The sequence below is a fragment of the Carcharodon carcharias genome, chromosome 14 (genome assembly GCF_017639515.1).
Source record: "Carcharodon carcharias isolate sCarCar2 chromosome 14, sCarCar2.pri, whole genome shotgun sequence".
Classification (NCBI taxonomy): Eukaryota; Metazoa; Chordata; class Chondrichthyes; order Lamniformes; family Lamnidae; genus Carcharodon; species Carcharodon carcharias.
In genome coordinates, this window is record NC_054480.1 from 70,922,664 (window position 1) to 70,942,478 (window position 19,815).

At 43.9% G+C, this 19,815-nt stretch overlaps 1 protein-coding gene across 8 annotated transcripts in view; it reads right to left on the reverse strand.

Moving 5' to 3' along the window:
• Positions 1-19,815, reverse strand: part of LOC121287411 (engulfment and cell motility protein 2) — a 214,453-nt gene that overhangs the window by 89,543 nt on the left and 105,095 nt on the right. For 5 of the 8 annotated variants that reach the window (XM_041205261.1, XM_041205265.1, XM_041205264.1 and 2 more), the window contains 5 exons: positions 15,664-15,736; positions 15,210-15,260; positions 12,362-12,531; positions 11,170-11,190; positions 9,192-9,291 (listed from right to left, as the gene is read on the reverse strand). In XM_041205261.1, the coding sequence (XP_041061195.1) occupies positions 9,192-9,291; positions 11,170-11,190; positions 12,362-12,531; positions 15,210-15,260; positions 15,664-15,736 (415 nt within the window). Of the gene's footprint in view, positions 1-9,191; positions 9,292-10,704; positions 10,750-11,169; positions 11,191-12,361; positions 12,532-15,209; positions 15,261-15,663; positions 15,737-19,815 lie in introns of those variants that run through there. The other 3 variants (XM_041205267.1, XM_041205268.1, XM_041205269.1) reach the window with 2 other exon arrangements.

Genomic DNA, 19,815 nt, shown 5'->3' on the forward strand with positions numbered 1-19,815 from the left:
TGTCCTTTAGGGGTGGAAATCTGCCATCCTTATCCAGTCTGGCCTACATGTGACTCCAGATCCACATAACATGGTTGACTCTTAACTGCCCTCTGAAATGGCCCAGCAAGCCTCTCAGTTCAAAGGCAATTAGGGATGGGTAACAAATGTTGGCCTTGTTAACGACACCCACATCCCATGAAAGAATTTTTTAAAATATAAATCTGACATGGAAGAAAAGACTGGCCCACTAGGGCCTCTTGAAAATAATTTAGCATTTCATAAACCACCAGGCACAAGGCAGCCAGAGATACTTGTATAATCAGGTTCTCCACCACAATTTGGCACCAATCAGACTGGGCTCCAATGACTCACAGCAATCTCCCACTGCTGGAGTGAAGTACTCAATCTGGATCAAAACTGCAGTGTGATGACGAGGGTTTTGCCGTGTTGAAGTGAACATCCTTCAGCTGAAGCACCCAACCCAGTGGGCATAGCAGATTCTATAGCACCCATCAAACAAGTGGAGCATAAAGCTCTTCCCACACCTGGCCCAGCTCTCTGGCCCCTCCTCCCGATGCCCAGGCCCAGCTCTCTGGCCCCTCCTCCCGATGCCCAGGCCCGGCTCCGGCCCCTCCTCCCGATGCCCAGGCCCGGCTCCTGCCCCTCCTCCCGATGCCCAGGCCCGGCTCCGGCCCCTCCTCCCGATGCCCAGGCCCGGCTCCGGCCCCTCCTCCCGATGCCCAGGCCCGGCTCTGGCCCCTCCTCCCGATGCCCAGGCCCGGCTCCGGCCCCTCCTCCCGATGCCCAGGCCCGGCTCCGGCCCCTCCTCCCGATGCCCAGGCCCGGCTCCGGCCCCTCCTCCCGATGCCCAGGCCCGGCTCCGGCCCCTCCTCCCGATGCCCAGGCCCGGCTCCGGCCCCTCCTCCCGATGCCCAGGCCCGGCTCCGACCCCTCCTCCCGATGCCCAGGCCTGGCTCCGGCCCCTCCTCCCGATGCCATCAGAAACTAATAAGCCATCGTTCAGCTCATTACTGTTTACAGGATCATTCTGTGCACAAAATGGCTACTGTGTTTGTTTACAAATCACTTAGGTTCAAAGTGACTTACTAGATGTGAAGCGCTTAGAGAAGTTTCTTTCAGAAAAATGATAAGGTGCTATATAAATACGTACCTTTCTTTGGAGGAATAGAGGAGTCTAGAATCCTTATTTTACTCAGTTGCACCATAAGATACAAGTTATTTTTATAATATATCAGATGTATCCTCAGGAATGTGTTTTATTTCAGGGTTCCCACCTCCCATCAAAAACAAAGAATCACCACAATCCAAAATCAAGGGGCTGATGGTAGTAACAATCCTGTCAGATGGCAACAATCACTGTTGGTACATGCTAATTAGAACAGGCAGGGCTGATGTTAATTAAACCACGCAGCACATTCCCAGAGTATGACAGCAAACCTGCAAATCTCAGCATTCTGCTTCAATGTGACCTGATTCTGATACCAAGGAGTCACACACCTTCTAACCATCCCAATGGTCTCACATATGTGCAAGAGAGATAGGGAGAGGGAGAGACAGACAGAGCCTGAATAAGACAGAAAACTAGAACCAACAGAGAGCATAGAGGAAGAAACCAAAAGAGAGCACAAGAGCAGGGACTGAGCAAGAGAGTGAGGAGAGGTGGGAAAGAGATAGAAAGAGAGCATGAGAGAATGGATTATTAGAAGTGAGGGTGTAAGTACACAGCATTAGCCTGTAAGGCAAAAAAAAAAGTAGAGATAAAAAGACAGCAAGAGAAAGAAAGCAAGAGAGTAAGAGCAAGGAGAAATAAGAGTGAAAGAGTGAAAAGGAGTATGAGAGCGAGAGAAAAAGCTGCAGTGAGGAGGGTTAGAGTGAGAAAGAGACAGAAAAGAGGGAATGAGATAGAGACAAGGAGGACAGGAAAACACACACATATACAAGAGCAGAAAATTTAACACAACCTGAGATTTCAGTCATTTTATCCCCCTCGGGTTTCTCCTCCTCTGCTATTCTTCACTGGCCTTCTAGAAGAGAATTTAGACCATAGATTGAGAAAGGAGGATATAGGGAGCAAGAAGCAGAATGAGATTAAAATGAGTGACTCAAGTGAAGAGCAAACACCAGCACAGGCTAGATGGACTGAATAGTTTAAGACATACTGAAATTCTACTGCCATGGAGGCTGATGGCAAAATGTGTTTGTAAGGTATGTAAATGTGTGGGAGAAGATCACACCAAAATTAGATCTTCAAAATACACATGCCCACACGCACCTTCTCCTCTCCCAAAGGTCAATGGATTAGTTATTAGTCTTGCGAATCCAGACCGAGTTTCATTTCCCTTACCCGGATGAGTGTAAAAACGAGAGAGAGAGAGAGAAGTATGATTTAAATTTTAAAATGAGTTTTCTATCTCCACTCAGTCTGTTAAATGGTGTATGGTTAATTTTGCAAAAAATTAACATGCTATTTGCCTTAGATCATATATTTTGCTGAGTTTTAATTTTGGAACCAGTTCTGAGAGGGTCTACACAGCATTAACCTGCATTTTCAATTATAATTAGAGCTTCAATTCCAGCCTTTTCAGTTTTTATTTCTCTGTTTTCCAGCATTCCCATTTTCTTCCTTTTTATTTCACAGAAGGTTTGCTCTGATGAGCCAGTGAATGCCTCCAGTCCCTAAATGCTTCTGCTCCTGGGCAATGGTGTGTGACAAAGTGAAAAAAAGAGTTAAACCCACTGGCTTTGTGCCACTCAAGTGTCCTTGCAAGAGGCCTCTGAGCTGTGGGAAAGGATTTCTTGGCTGAAGCCAGCACTGGAGTTTCCCACGGGATAGAGTCTGGAATTACTTCCAGGCTCAATGATCTGTGTGTCAATGCAGACAGAGACTGAAATATTCCAGAAGAAATCTACAAAGTTTTGGGTTGAACACTTGACAGGGGATTCTTTCATTGTGCCACTTACTCAGCTGTCAAACTGTTCCCTGTTTTTAAGAAAAAAAAGGCCTTGCATTTAAAAGCACCTTCCATGTCCCCAGGATGTCTCAAACTGCTTTACAGCCAATAAAGTATTACATACGATTGTATAGGACACACAGCACAGAAATAGGCCATTCGGTCCAATGGGTCCATGCCAGTGTTTATGCTCCATGCAAGCCTGTTCATTTCCTCATCTAAAATTACCATCATAATCCTGCATTCCCTTCTCCCTCATACACTTGTCTAGTGTCCCCTTGGAGGTAGCAGTCTTCCGACTCATAAGTTGATCGCTTTGCGCCGTGGTGGTCAACTCCGTTAAGCATCACCTAGTGTGGCAGAAACCCCAATCTGGCTTTGCTGTGTCTGCTACATTTGCTGCAGAGTGGGTGTGAAGGTGCATGATTCGCTGGCCTGTTTTTTCTCTGGGGCCACTTCCTGGCCAGTTGAGCTTTTTGTTTCTCTTCATCTCTTCCAATGTCCTTCCAAACAGTCAGCTTCCAGAGGTCTTGGCTGTCTGTGACTGTCTCCTAGCTGTCAGTGTCAATATCCACCATCTTCATATCCTGTTTGCAGGTGGCTTTGTAACTGACGTATGGTTGCCTAGGAAGTTGTGACCTAGTGGCCGATTCACTGTACAGAAGGTCTTTGGGTTTATGGCCATCATTCATTTGGTGAGCGTAGCCAAGTTAGCTCAGACATTGTTGGCTTAGCAGTGAGTGTACACTGATAGAAGTCCTGGAGTGTGCTAATTCTGAGTTGGTGACCCTGTCCTGCCAAGAGATGCTAAGGATATATCGGAGACAATGAAAGTGGAAACTGTTCAGACTTTTTTCCTGACGAGCATGTGTTGTCCAGGTCTCATCACTATTGAGGAGTAGGCTGAGGATGCAAGCTGATAGATTCACAGCTTGGTGTTCTCAGTTAGGTTGCTGTTGATCTACACTCGCTTACTCAGCTTGGACATAACAGCTGCAGCTTTTGCGACGTGTGTGTTGACTTCAGCATCAAGTGACAGATATGTGAAGCTATCAACAACCTCCAGGATCACATAGTCAATGCTGAGAAATGACAGTATGGCAACATCCTGGACCATGACATTTGTCTTCCTGATGCTGATGGTCAAACCAAACTCTTTACAGGCACGAGAGAGTCTGTCTATTTGCCACTGAAGGCGTTCCTCGGTGTGGAATGTTAGTGCAGTATCATCAAGATAGAGCAAAGTCTTTCTGAGGACTTGGTGTGCCTTTGTCTTGGATCTCAGGCAGACAAGGCTGAGCAGCTTTCCATCAGTCCTGGTATGTAAGTAGAGACCCTCTGTATATGACCTGAAGGCATCTGACAACAGCAAAGAGAAGGATGTGCCAAACGTGTCAGTGCCAGGATACAACCCTGTTTCACTCCACTGCAGATCTCAATGAGTCCTGATGTTTCCCAATTATAGCTGACCTTACCCATCATGCAGTCATGGAAAGAGGAGGTCAGATTGAGCAGCTTCTGCAGGCAGCCAAATTTCACCAAAGCTTAAACAGACCACCTCAACTCACCTAATCACGTGCCCTGGTGAGAACGAATAGAGAGAGATCTCCTTTGTTCACGTCAGTTCTCTTGCAGCTGCCCGACTGAGAAGATCATTTCAATTATAGAACTTCCAGTTCTGAAGCCACACTGGGATTCAGGATAGATGTGTTTCAGCTAGGGTCTGCAGTCTGACATGGGCAACACAGACAAATATTTTTCTCTCAACGCTCAGCAGGGAGATGCCTCAATAATGGTTGCAATCGCTGCAGTTACCCTTGTTCTTGTATAGGGTCACAAGCTTTGCACACACATACCCTTAAATACATCTATACTATTGCTTCAACCACTCCTTGTGGTAATGAATTCCACATTCTCACCACTCTTTGGGTCAAGAAGTTTCTTCCGAATTCACCATTGGATTTCTTGGCGACTGTCTAGTTATGCTTTTGCCTGCAAGAGGAAGCATTCTCTCTATATCCACTTGGTCAAAACCTTTCATAATTTTAAAAGCCTCTACCAGGTCACCTCTCAGCCTTTTTCAAGAGAGGAGGCCCAGCCTGTCAATCATTTCCTGAAGTGTATACCCACACATTTCTGGTATCATCCTTATAAATCTTCTCTGCATCCTCTCCAGTGCCTCTATGTCCTTTTTATAATATAGTGACCAGAACTGCACGCAGTTCTCTTAAGTGTGGTCTAACCAAGGTTTCGCACAAGTTCAGCATAACTTCCTTTCAATTCTAACCCTCTAGACAAAAAAGCCTCGTGCTTGGTTTGCTTCATGATCATTGACCTGTGAGTAACCTTTAGTGATTGATGTACTGTATTTGTACTCTGAGATCCCTTTGTTCCTCTGCTCATCCCTGGACTCTCACTTTCCAAGTAATAAGTTACCTCCCTATTCTTCCTTCCAAAACGTACTACTTCACACTTATCTATGTCGAACTTAATTTGCCTTTACAGAAGTACTTTTAAAATGTAGTCACTATTGTGACAGACAAAACATGGCAGCAAATTGCACACAGCAAACTCCCATGAACAGCAATGGACAATGACCAGAATATCCATTTTTTATGATGTCAATAGGCTGACAGGGTAAACATTGACACTGGGGATATCTCTCCTACTCTCTTTAAAATAGTGCCATGAAATCTTTTACCTGAGAGGGCAAACAAGCCCTTGGTTTGATGTCACCTCTAATAGTGCAGCATTCGCTCAGTACCGCAGTAGAGTGTCAGCTTGGATTTTTATGTTCAAGTCCTGGTCTGGGACTTGAATCCTCAACCTTCTGAACTCAGAGGTGACAATGTTAACAACTGACCAGCTGACACCACAAGTGAACCAAATGGCATGGCAAGCTTTATATTCAAGGTTTCATTTACTCTACAGCTTCAACCTTCTTCATTCTGATAGTGTAATGCCTTCCTCTGATAATTTTTCTCAACCTCCAGTTATCACTTCCCTAACCCTGTCCAGAACTCTCAAGACTTTACTGACATCAGAACATGAAGCCTTTACTTTGGGAAATGGAAACATACATCAGCCATGACTCTTACCCGAGTCAGAATGTTGTTGGTTCAAGATCAGCTCTGGTATTGAGTGCAAAAAAATCTTGCTTCACACTCCAGTGCAATACTGAGGGAATGCTGCACTGTCAGAGTGCCATTTTTCAATGAGACAATAAACCAAGGCCGTTTTGCCTTCTCCGATGGATGCAAAAGATCCCACAGCACTTTTCTGAATAAGTGGAGTTATCCCTGGTGTCCTGCTGCCCTGTTTCCTACATTATAACTGTGACTACACTTAAACTATTTTACTGGACATAAAAGCTCTTTGGTACATCCTGTGGTCATGAAAGATGCTATATAAATGCAAGTCTTTTTTCTTTTGCCAGTGCTCAGTACAGGGCTCCACTGGATGTGGCTTACTGCCAGTTCTTGCTTATCATACAGAAAAATAATGAAAAAAAATTGTGTGCAACATGGTTTGGGACATAGGGGAATGAAGCACCTTCCATTTGGAAGACCCAGGGTCAGCATGAAGAACTACAAAAGGTACTAAATGAATAGGTGCAGAGTGGCCCTCTGTCCTAAAAATGCACTTCATTTTCAATTACAGGAGGACAACCCACTCCTGCACCAGTGTGAACTTTTACCCATTTACCACTCCACAGGCCTCTGGATTCTGAAGAATGCCCTTCATTTACCACAAATGTGCCCAATATAGGCAGCATGTTCTAGCACACCAGGAACCCCCTTGTTTTGCGTAAAATTAGATCTGGCACCAAACCCAAGGGGGGAAAGTGTAATGCCAAGCACACTGCACTATCCAGCTCAGCATTGACAGCTCCGTCTGTAGGGAGGGAAGGACAATTGGGAGAAGATTAATAAAAGCTAGTAGTTTCCCAAGAATACTTGGAGAATTAACGTAGGGGCAATGCTTGCGGAAGAGTCCTTAGAACCTCTGCTGTTTCAACACCAATGCTGAGAGGCCCCTCCCCCACCACCTTTATCAACACTCACATTCCAGGTGGAGGAGGAGTCCATGTATAAGGAGTAGGACAAGGAAGAAGAATAGAACTGGCAACTTAATTCAAAACACTGTCCTTCACTAGCTTGATTCAGTTACAGTCATCTTAATTAGAAAGCTGATCAGTCTTGTGCCTTTTTGCTAAATAGTACAATTTGCATTGACTTTCTATATTGCCAGTTGGTGTTTTGGCACCAGTTTGTAGCAAGCTGTGACTAGTGGAGTGCTGCAAGGATCAGTGCTGGGGCCTCAGCTATTTACAATCTATATTAATGACTTAAGTGAAGAAACAGAGTAAATGTATCTGAATTTGCTGATGATACAAAGCTAGGTGGGAATGTAAACTGTGAGGAGGATGTAAAAAGATGCAAGGAGACATAGACATGTTAACTGGGTGGGCAACAAAGTGGCAGATGTTGTATAACGTGGAGAAGTGTGAAATTATTCACTTTGGTCATAAAAATGGAAAAGCAGAATATTTTTTAAAAGGTGTGAAACATGTAAATGTTGATGTTCAGAGGGACTTGGGCATACTTGTGCAAGGAACTCAAATAGCATGCAGGTACAGCAAGTACTTAGGAAGGCAAATGCTATGTTGGTCTTTATTGCAAGGGGGATTAGAATATAAGAATAAAGAAGTCTTGCTACAGGGCTTTGGTGAGTCCACACCTGGAAAACTGTTCAGGAAAGGAAGAACAGAAAGGGGAAGGAAAAGTAAAAGGAAGAATATAATTGCATCGGAGGCAGCACAGCAAAAGTTCACTAGATTGGTCCATGGGATGAGAATGTTGTCCTAGGATGAGAGGTTGAGCAAACTGTGTCTATATTTTTTGGAGTTTAAGAGAATGAGAGGTGACCTCATTGAAACCTACAAAATTCTGAAGGGGATTTACAAGGTAGAACCCAAGAGGTTGTTTCGCCTAGCTGGGGAATCTAGAACACAGGAGTCAGTGTCTCAGGATAAGGAGCCAATCATTTAGGACTGAGTCAAGGAGAGATTTCTTCACTCAAAGGGTTGTGACTCTTCTGAATTCTCTACTCTAGAGGGCTCCGTCATTGAATATATTTAAGATTGAGATAGGCAGACTTTTGGCCTCAAGAAATCAAGGGGTTTGGGGAGCAGACAGGAAAGGGGAGTTGAAGCTGAAGATCAGCCATGACCATATTGAATGATGGGGCAAGCTCGATGGACTATGGTCTACTGCTGATCCTATTTTTAATGTGCTTATGCTCTTATCGTCGATGAGCTGTGTTTACAAAAGAGGTGACTGTTCATTTAAGTAAGAAACCTAAATTAAGGGCCACAGTCCCAAGCAGAGAATGTTACCCAGGTTGAAATTAAAGTAGGAGAGGAGGTGAGATTAAAATGGGGAGCAGCGTCTAAGTAATCCCCAGGTCTGGGTTTCAAAATCCTGCTGGTTGTAGGATGAAGGAAAGGAGGCAATGAATAAGATAAGAAATCTCACTATTCCTGTGCAAGAATTGAAGACAAGCAAGTCTTGGCTGCATCATGCTATAGGGAGCAATAACCATGAGCAATACTCCACAATGCCATTGGCACAGGAACTGCTGAGAGATTTCTATCCTACCATCATGATGTTTTAAAAATTGTGACAAAAGCAAAATTGCATTATTAAAATTAAATAGATGTCAGCCTCATCTCAGTAGATAGTACTCCCACTCTTGATTCAGAAGTCTGGAGCTCCACTCCAGAGACTTGAGCACATATTCTAAGCTAACACTCCCAGTGCAGCATTGGGGGAACGCTGTTTGAATAAGTGCTGAAGGGTTCTCCATGGTGCCCAGGTCAATGTTTATGCCTCAACCAAAAGCACAAAGATTACCTGGTCATTTGCTTTCGAAGCCTTGCTTTATGCAAAATAACTGCAGTGTTTCCCACACTACAACAATGACTGTATTTCAGAAGTACTCGATTGGCTGTAGTGCGCCTTGGGACATCTTGAGGTTGTGAACGATGCTATAGAAATGCACGGCTTTCCTTCTAACAATACAACAGAGTTAATAACAATGATCCACTCCATTTGGTAACAGGTTGCAGATAGCTAGCAGGGAATCCTATGTTTGTTTCATTCAGAAGGAAGCAGAGGGAAAAAAGACTCAAATGGGAAGCTTGATCAGCTCGTTAGTAACACACTCTCTCCTGACCTGTTTGATGAAGGCAATGGAGATCATATCCCAGGAGACGATCCCATGGTCCATCAACTCCAGGAACGCGGTCAGCGTGAAGGCCAGCATCTCACCGAAACTGTGGGGAAACAAAAGGGTTCAAAAATCAGCATACACAAAGCCAGCTGCTTGATGACAGACTCGGGCCTGTACTGCCGTGAACAACAGAGGCATCAATAGTTGCGCCTGTCCTGTGTGCGTGTTGGACAGCAGGGTTGATGAGTGAGGCATACAAGGGAGGTCCCAGGATAGAGGCCTGACCTGACCTGTGCTGTGCTGAATAAGCTGATCGCAGACAGCTTAGGAGTATGGATGTTAGGAATATGGACAATCATATAATCCTCAGCACCATGGGTTAAGGCAGGGTGGGGGAGGGGAAATCCAGGCCAGGTTCCCAGTCAGGATTACCATTCAGCCCCTTGAACCTGCTCTGCCATTCAAATTAGATCATGATTAATTTGTATCCGAACTCCATGTACCCACTTTTGCTCTATATCCCTTAATACACTTCCCCAATGAAAATCTACCAATCTGTCTAAAAAACTCCAATTAGCTGCCTGCATCCATGACATTCTATGGGAGAGAGTTCCAGATTCTTTTTCAACTTTTGGTGGAAAAAGAAGTGTTTTCCAATTTCCCTCTTGTATTGGCCTAGTTCTAATTGTAAGATTATGTCCCCTCATTTCCCTGTCAGCAGAAACAGTTTCTTTGTATTGACCCTATCGAATCTTTTTAACATCTCAATCCAATCAACCCTGCAAGGCAATAATTAGGGATCTCCACTCAAATTAGGTGCCAAAGGATTGCCAGTGCCTGTGGAACTGTACAAAGCAAGGAGTTTAATATATGCAATCAAGGAGAATTAGAGTGTGCTCACAGGAATCTACGTGTTTACAATCTGTGCTCTAGCAAATAACAGAATAGTCATTCAGGCTGTACCCATGACTGTCTGCCCAATCACCAGTTAACCCTCAGAATAAGGATGAAAGCAATGCTCAACTTGTTAAACGGCCTGCTCAAGCAGATAATTTGAATATTTGCAAAGGAGGCAAGGAGATCCTGAAAAGCCCACTATACTGACAGTGCCCCCTGGATGATTGTGGACAGAGTGTGGAGGGGGCAGAGAGCAACACTTCATGGCCCAGAACTTCTGATTTCCTGTGGAGTGGGGTGGGATGTCATACCCAGGAATGTACACCAGGAGATGCGCTAGGGGAGCTCCTGGAAGACCCAAGCAAGAACTGTACAGGAATTGCTCGGGATTTTCAAACTTCCGATGGGCAATTACTCTGCACCGGGAACCATCCAATACTCTGATTTAAACTGGAAACTTCGGATGGTTCCAACTCCCCTCCACCCCCCCATGCCACCCCCTGACTACACCCCTCAACCAAACCGTTCTCCCCCATTACCAACTACCTCCCATCCCCCGGATTGCCACTCCACTCCTTTTCACTTAGACGAAGATGCAGCTGCACATTTCTTGCCTGACCTTCTGACTCGAGCTGGGTGGGAGAAGTGCAGTGCAGCAGGTTCCCGACACCTTCAATCAAATGCAACAGAGTTGGGGGAAGTGAAGTCCTGCCCCTTTTTTAAACAGCACTAGCTGTTGTAAACACTCCTTGAAAGTTCTGGCCCTGTATGTCAGAAAAGCAAATCAATCAATAACCAAACAGTACAGTAGCTATGGGAAGTCATCATAATAATATGATGTCCATATAAGGACATCATAAGGTGTCCATTATTCATCACACTGCAAAATGATGTGTGAAAGGGGTCTGATTTGCCGAAAGAAGCAAAGAAAATGATTGTTAATGATCTTGCACTGCTCTATATGACTGTCAATTACCAATAAAGCAATGTGACGCTATTTAATATTGGCACAAATGGTTTTCCAATGAGGATGAAGTTGTCAGCCACTCTTGTCTCAATAGTTTCACACAAGAACATTGTTTACCTGAATTTATCCAGTAAGTTGCTGGAAGTGAAACACAAAAGGAGGGTAAATGAAGATATTTGATAAGTATTAGAACAGACCAGATAGGCGAAATGTGCAACATTGTTGACTAACTATTCTCATTCACACACAAAACTAATAAAAATGCTTGCTCTACTCCCCAATACCTTCAATGAGCCAAGTGTTTCACAGTTTTCTTCACTATACCTAACAGTGCACCTTCCCTGCACTTGGCAAAATTTCCCACCAAACAATACATACTTCTTTTTCTGGAGAGGACAATGATCTTAAAAAAGATAGTTAAATGGAAGCACTGATGGTAGCATTCAGCTTTCCAACCAGTATGAGGGAGGCCATCATAGAAGCCATGAATTGGTAATTGCACAGGAGGGGCAGGAGGGGAGGGGGGCATCAGAAAGACCACAGGTTGGATAATTACATGAGGGGCCATCAGAAAGACCACAGGTTGGATAATTACATGAGGGGGCCATCGGAAAGACCACAATGTGAGCCAATGAGTGAGTCAGTTGCCTGATTACACATGGTGAGACAAGCTGGTTTGGTTGGAGTTAAGGATTCCATCAGCAAGTTGGCCTTTGGTGTGCAGCAAGGATGGTCTAATAGATGGACTCTGATTGGGCAACATTTGCAAGGATAATGTTGAGACATTGAGTCCATGATGTCAGGAAGTGCTAAATGTGGTTTTCACATTGGGATGTTACTGAACCCATTTTACATTATAGAATCAAACAGCACAGAGGGATATTAATTATCCCAGCATGCCTGTGCTGGCTGTTTGCAATTCTTGTTAGTCCTACTCTTTTGACATAGCTCTGCACAACCATCCTTTTAAATATTTATCCAATTCCTTTTCGGAAACTACAACTGCATATGTTTTCGGGCAGTGCATTTGAGATCATAACTTGTTGCATAACAAAAATCCTCATCTCCACTCTGGTTCTTTTGTCAATTATCTTAAATCTGTGCTTCTGGTTATTGACCCTCCTCTTAATGGCAACAATTTCTCCCTATTTATTCTATCAAAACCCCGCTATTAAATTTCCCCTTAGCCTTCTTTCCTCAAAGGAGAACAATCCCAGCTTCTCCAGTTTCTCCACATAACAGAAGTTCAAATATTGAACTTTGCAATCGTTAGAATAAAAATACTTAAAAAAAGAATTGGAACACTAACTTGGTTCCACTTTCCACCAGTAGTGTAAGGATGAAAATGCCTTCCATGTTGATAAACTCTGTGGCAAAAGTGGCGTCAGCAGAGAGTTTGGCCAGTTCCTTCAACGCGTCGAGCCGCGAGTCCAGGCCCGAAGACTGGATTCTCTCTAACAACTGCCGGGCTGCTCGAGTCTGAACAAGAGTTGGAGGTTAAGGATACAGATCCCAAGAGAAATGGCTCTTCTATAACATGATGAATTATCCATTTAAAAATCAATAAAATGTCTTGCATATAACACCTCAGGAATGAATTCAATTGTTCCACTTTGTTATCTTCCTCTTTAAGCCTCCCCTTGCTACAGACAACAGGCCAAGCAGATGACTGGCACTTTCTACTCTTAGTTCTCTGCCAGTTCTGTCCCTGAGAAAGTAGACTACACTGGTTCCCCCTCTCCAGTTGTCTCCTGTAAGCTTACAGTCCCACAGATTGGGGCCCTCTGGTACTTCTTTATCCTCAAGTCCAAACAGAGAGTGTCGATAATCACAGTGGCATCCAATCCTGTCATGGATTATGCAACTGTGACAAAGGGAAACTATCCGCCTTGTCCTTCTTGACCTGTCTGCAGCCTTTAACACAGTCACACCATCCTCCTCCAACATCTCTGCATTGTTGTCTGGCTAGGTGGGACCGCACTTGCCTGGTTGCATTCTTATCTATCAAATAATAGCCAGAGAATCACTTGCAATGGCTTATCTTCCCACTCCTGCAGCTATACCACTGATGTCACTCAAGGTTCTGTCTTTTTTTGATCTACCTGCTGCCCCTCGGTAACATCATCCAAAAACACATTTTTCACATACATGCTGGTAACATCTAGCTCTACCTTACCACCTCTCTGTACCTCTTCACTGTCTCTACATTGTCAGAAGGCTTATCTGATATCCAATACTGGATAAGCAGAAATTTCCTCCAATTAAATATTGAGAAGATACAAAAAAGTCATGCATTTATATATAGTGCCTTCCCTGATCGCCAGCGGTCCCAAGTGCTTCAGAGCCAATGCTGCAATTTGGAAAATGCAAGTCAATCTGCGCACAGCAAGCTCCTTCAAACAGCAATATGATTATATTGATCAGGACACTGGAGATAACACCCCTATTCTCTTTGAAATAGTGACGTAGGATCTTATGTCTATCTGAGGGGGCAGACAGGGCTTCGGTTTAATGTCTCATCCAAAAGACAACACCTCCAGCAGTGAAGCATGCCTTTAGTGCTGCACTGGAGTAAATAAAAACAAAATACTACAAATGCTGGAAATCTGAAATGAAAACTGAAATTGCTGGAAAAACTCTGCCTGTCTGGCAGCATCTGAAAAGAGAGAAACAGAGCTTTTCAACTCCAACTCTTGTTTGGAACTGGAACAGCTAACTCTGTTTCTCTCTCCACAGATGCTGCCAGGCCTGCTGAGTTTTTCCAGCACTTTGTTTTTATTACTGCACTGGAATGTCAGCCTTACTCAACTCCTGGAATGGAACTTGAACCCACAAACTTCTGACTCAGAGGCAAGAGTGCTACCAACTGAGTCACAGTTGATAAGCAAGACCAACACCATTACTTTTGGTCCTGCTACAAATTCTGTCCTCTACCTACTGACACCATCCCTCTTCCTGGTAACAGTATGGGGCTGAACCAAAACCTTGGTATTATAGGTAACACTGAATTGAGCTTCCAACCACACATTCGTGCCAACACTAAGGCCGCCTACTTCTATCACTGCAACATTGCTAGACTCCACCACTATCTCAGTTCATCTGCTGAAACTCTCATTCATGCCATCGTTATCTCTAGACTTAATTATTCCAATGTGCTTCTAGATGGATTCTCAAGCACTACCCTCTGTAAATTTGAGGTAATCCAAAGCTCTGATGCTCATATCCTAACTCGCACCAAGCCCCGTCCACCCGTCAACCCTGTGCTCACTGACCTACGTTGATTCCTGGTTAAGTTTGGAATTTAAAATAGTCATCTTTGTTCTTAAATCTCTCAATTGCCTTGCCTCTTCCCACCTCTATAATCTCCTCCACCCAAGGAGCCTCCAAGATATCTACACTTTCTAATTCTGACCTCGAGAATCCCCAATTTTAATCATTCCATCATTGGCGGCTATGTCTTCAGTTGCCTGGATCCGAGCACTAGAATTCCCTCCCCGAACTTCTCCACCTCTCTTTTCTGCTTTGAGCAGCTCCATAAAACCCCCTACTGCTTTAGCTCAGCTCTTGACTAACTGCCCTAATGTGGCTTAGAGCCAGTTTTGCTTTATAATGCTCCTTGGGATGTTTTATTGTACCGAAGATGCTGTATAAATGCAAATTTTGTCCTCACATGCACACTTTCCAGCAGTGTTGCTCAGCAAGTAACAATTCTTGCAATCTTCCAACTGTCACAACTGTGATTCATCCTCTTAGTACAGGCACAAGCTATGACACTGAAGTTTCTTGTTGATCTTGAGGAGGCTGAGAAGACTCCAGTCTTCCCCAAAAGCCCATCCAGTCACACACACCGGAGTTATACCAACAGCTAGAAAATGTTTGCCTGAGCTTAATTTTCAAAATAAGCACAGAGTTCACTTTAAATTCCCTCAGTACCACCTTCTGTTGTTAATAAACTAACAAACTTACTTTAAAAACACTGGCTTGAGGGTCACTAACAGTGACATGGTAGCCTGAAATTTAAATCCACTTCACTGGTGAGCTTTTAAACTGCATTTACTACGGCTTGGGCCAACCCATTCCAGCAGGGCTACGTAATCCAAATTTACCCCCTTCGTCGTTTGTACTTCAGAAGATGTGCAAAATATATCAATACTCACGGGAGAGATGGCCAGCCGCAATATGGTTCCATTTTTAATCTCGTTGCGAGTCTAGAAAGGATTAGAGGGGGGTAGGAAGGAATATCATGAATTTAAAAAGGGGAACAGCTATTAATTTACTTTGTCCGTTTGGTGGAACTTGAGTATAGCATGTATAGACAATGTGGTTGAGTATTTGGGGAGAGTTTTCAGGAAATTAAGTGTAAAATGTACAGTGAGGTTTAGGGGTAGAGTCTGAAACAGGATAAATACCAGTGTGTGCAGACAACGGAAACAAAGCCCTAGAATAATTTCAGCTGCTACAACGGAGTAACAGCAGGATATTTCTGGATGGATAAAGTAGGATTGGCCTTCCTCATCCATTACACATGCAATGAGTGTTACTGAATTACTGACGGAGATTAAATGTGTGGTATCATGGAGATTTAAAGGCTTCAGGAGCCAGGTAACTGACCTTCTCTGTGATGTATAGCTGGGTCCCATCAGCGTAGCGTAGAGTGTAGTGCTCTGGATTCGGCAAGGACCACCTGTAAAGCAAAACAGACAAACCACATCACAAAACAGGGTGATTCCCCACTGAGTGCAGCACAGTATCAGGAATGATAAGCAATAGTGAGCCTGGTGATCGGACACAATAAACAGTAACCAGCAATAATTAGTTATTTGTAATAGAAATCATAAGTAATTTTACCTAATCAGTATGTCATCATAACTGATAGAAACTAATCAATAATTGTAAAATCACCAGTCTATTGCCATTGATAATTAGGAACATTGGAATAGCAGTAGGTCATTCAGCCCCTCAAGCTGCTCAGATCATGGCCGATCTGTACTTCGAATCCATTCCTGCCTTAGCTTCACATCACTTGATTCCCGTACCTAGCAAAAATAGATGGGGCGGGTGGTCCTACCCCAAAAATTACTTAAATGCCTATTACTGTGATAACGTCACATCCCAAATTGCGCTCAAAACAGAATGAAATCTGATTTATTTAGGAACCAGGAACACAAGGGCATTTCATGGAGCGTCTAACATCTCCATGGTAGTCAGTACAATAGCTTTTCTCAAATATATTCCTGTGATTGCTCAGTCCCTTCCTACCCTCTATATCAGTTCAACCCTCTTCCCCCATCATACTGCAGTATTCACTCAGTGGCACACTGCCTGGCACAGACCTAGGCCCCTGCTGGCGCATAATTTTGTCAAATCAAACAGTGTTAACACACAGTCCCATACATGGACTGCCCTTGTGTGGGGATGGTGGTGGCATAATGGTAATGTCACTGGACTAGTAGTCCAGAGGCCCAGGCTAAAGCTCTGGGAACACAGGTTCAAATCCCATCAGCTGATGAAATTTAAGTTCAATTAATAAATTTGGAAAATAAAGCTCGTATCAGTACCATGAAACTACCATCAATTGTAAAAAACCTATCTGGTTCACTAATGTCCTTGAGGGAAGTCCTTACCCAGTCTGGCCTCCATGTGACTCCAGACCCTCAGCTTTGTGAATGACTCTCAAATGCCCTCTGAAATGGCTTAGTTCACAAAGTTCAAGGGCAACAAATGCTGGCCCTGCCAGCGATGCCCACACCACCCGAAAGAATAAAGCAAAAAAAAATAATAGTCTGAGCTGTACAATGCTTTGTACCAGTGTACAGGATTATCAATCTGTGCTCAGGGATTTGCAAACATCCGAATATGTTGAGAATGAACAGATAGCAAAGTCAATGTATTGAAACAAATCTAAGTGTGATCATCTAAAACATTATTTGCACATAATCTTGACTATTAATCTATATCTTCTCTTGAGCAGAGGAAATCAGTCTGTGTCTTTTTGTAAACCGCCTCGTTCGCAAGCACAAAATCTATGAATAGCTCTTCATTGTCATTTTTTTCCGTATGTGGATGTGAAGAAGCACCCTAAATTGGACAGTCCCTGCATATATAATGCTGGACTAACAAAACAACCAAAATCCAATTACCTACAATGGAAACAATACTGCATATAGTAATTTTAAATACTTTTCCCTCCTCTCTGAAGGCACCGATTCATGTTGAGATACAGATCCACAGCTACCTTACCACTCATTCTTCAGGTGTAAGCACGGACATAGAGTGCTGGCAGCAATTCGGCTATGGCATGCATAACATCCAGCCTGATCCAATGCACAGCTAATCACCCATACAGATGGAGTTATTGAATAGTGATCAGAACTGGGAATAATGGCTGATTTCTTCCCTGGAGGTGGGGCAGGGTGAAAGTGCACAAAAGGACAAAGGGGGCTTCACTCTACTTGACCTATTGGTTAATTGGAGTGGCCTGCCCTACCTCACCCCCTGCATTTAGGTCAACCCCAAACTTCTGTTTATTTCTGTGGGGCCCAAATGCATCACCAAACTCTCTATGTAAAACTGGAAATTATTGCTGCAGGTATTGGGTGGACAAGCAGCTACAGTACCTGAATAACATCCCTTTTAACCCAGGCTTTTACCAAATAGTCTTACATTGATTTGGACCCATTTTTAAAATATGAAGAACTTCACAATTGCTTTCATCACCACCTACCCACTGACTGACATGGTAACCTTGCCACCACCTGAAGCCCAAACCAGTGTCCACCCTAAACTTTTGCATCCTTTTTGATCCCAAATTGACTGTCCAACCCCCATACCACCTCCATCACAAAAAAGGGATACATCATTGGCACTTCATCCCTTAAAACAATCAATTTAACATTTCCTCAACTCCCTTCACATCCCTGATCTTCACTATCACTCATCCATATCAACCCTACAAGCCCCCCAGAACTCTGTTACTCTGACTTTGAGCTCATGTGACTCCCCTCTCCATTTATCCCAACATACCTACAGCTCTGGAGCCTACACTCTGAATTCTCGGCAAATCTTTCAGCCTCTCTACTCTTCTCTCCTCCTGGAAAACCCACGCCTTTGATCAAGCTTTCAGCCACCTGTAATATAATTTCCTTCTTTGGCTTAGCGTCTACTTTTGTCCAATTATGCTACATTAAAAAGGAACTTTACAATTCCATGTTATTGTTGCTGTATATACCAAGGGCAAATTTAGCATGTTAACAACATGCGAATTAGGAGAAGTAGGTCATTTGGCCCTTCATGCCTGCTCCGCCATTCAATAAGATCATGGCTGATCCGATTGTGGTCTCAACTCTACTTTCCTTCCTACCCCCTTGTCAATCAAGAATCTAACTCAAACTTTAAAATATTCAAGGATCCTGCTTCCACTGCTTTCCAAGGTAAGAGGGGCCCAAAGACCCACAACCCTCAGCAAAAAATTCTCCTTATCTCCATCTTAAATGTGAGACTCCTTATTTTTAAATTGTGTCCCCTAGTTCTAGTCTCTCCCACAAGGGAAATATCCTTTCAGCATCCAACCTGTCAAGTCCCCTCAGGATCTTACATGTTTCAGTAAGATCACCTTTCCATCTTCTAAACTCCAATGGTATAAGCCAAACCTGTCCAACCCTTGCTCATAGGGATAACCCCCTCATTCCAGGAAGAAGTTGAGTTTTTTTTTAAAATTCATTCATGCGATGTGGGCATTGCTGGCTAGGTCAGCATTTATTGTCCATCTCTAACTGTCCTTGAGAAGGTGGCGGTGAGCTGCCTTCTTGAACTGCTGCAGTCCATATGGTGTAGGAACATCCACAGCGCTGTTCAGAAGGGAGTTTCAGGATTTTGACCCAGTGACAGTGAAGGACCGGCGATATATTTCCAAGTCAGGATGGTGAGGGGCTTAGAGGGGAACTTGCAGTGGCGTTCCCATGTATCTACTGCCCTTGTCCTTCTAGATGGTAGTGGTCACGAGTTTAGAAGGTACTGTCAAAGGAGCCTTGGTGAGCTCCTGCAGTGCATCTTGTAGATGGTACACTCCACTGCTATTGTGCGCTGGTGGTAGAGGGAGTGGATGTTTGTGAATGGGGTGCCAATCAAGTGGGTTGCTTTGTCCTGGATGGTGTCAAGCTTTTGAGTGTTGTTGGAGCTGCATTCATCCAGGCAAATGGAGTGTATTCCATCACAGTCCTGACCTGTGAACGATCTTCGCATCCTGGATACCCACGCATGCAGCAAGTGTAGAAATGCAGTGGTCATAGGGGATTCGACAACTTGGGAATATAGACATTTCTGCAACCAGTGATGCAAGTTTTGCATTGCCAGGGTATAGGATATCAGAGCGGCAGCGCAGAACGTTGAGGTTAAGAGGCGGTGGGAAGGGAAAGTTGTGGTTCCCTGCGAAAAGCAGTGACATAGGAAAGAAAAGGATGGAGGCCCTGTGATGAGTGTTTTAGAAGCTAGGGCAGAAGTGAAAAAGTAGCATTTCAAAAAGACAATAATCTCTGGAATACATGCATTGTCACGTGTTAATGAAAATAGAAACAGCAGGGTAGAACAGATTAAATGGAAGACTGGAAAAATGGTGCAGGAGGTAGGGCTTCGGATTCCTAGGGCACTGGGATCTATTTTAAGGCAGGAGGGGTCTGTCCAAGGTGGGAAGATTGCACCTCAATAGAACCAAGCTCCAGGTCCTCACAAAAAGATCAACTCGTGCTATGACAGAGTGTTTTAAGC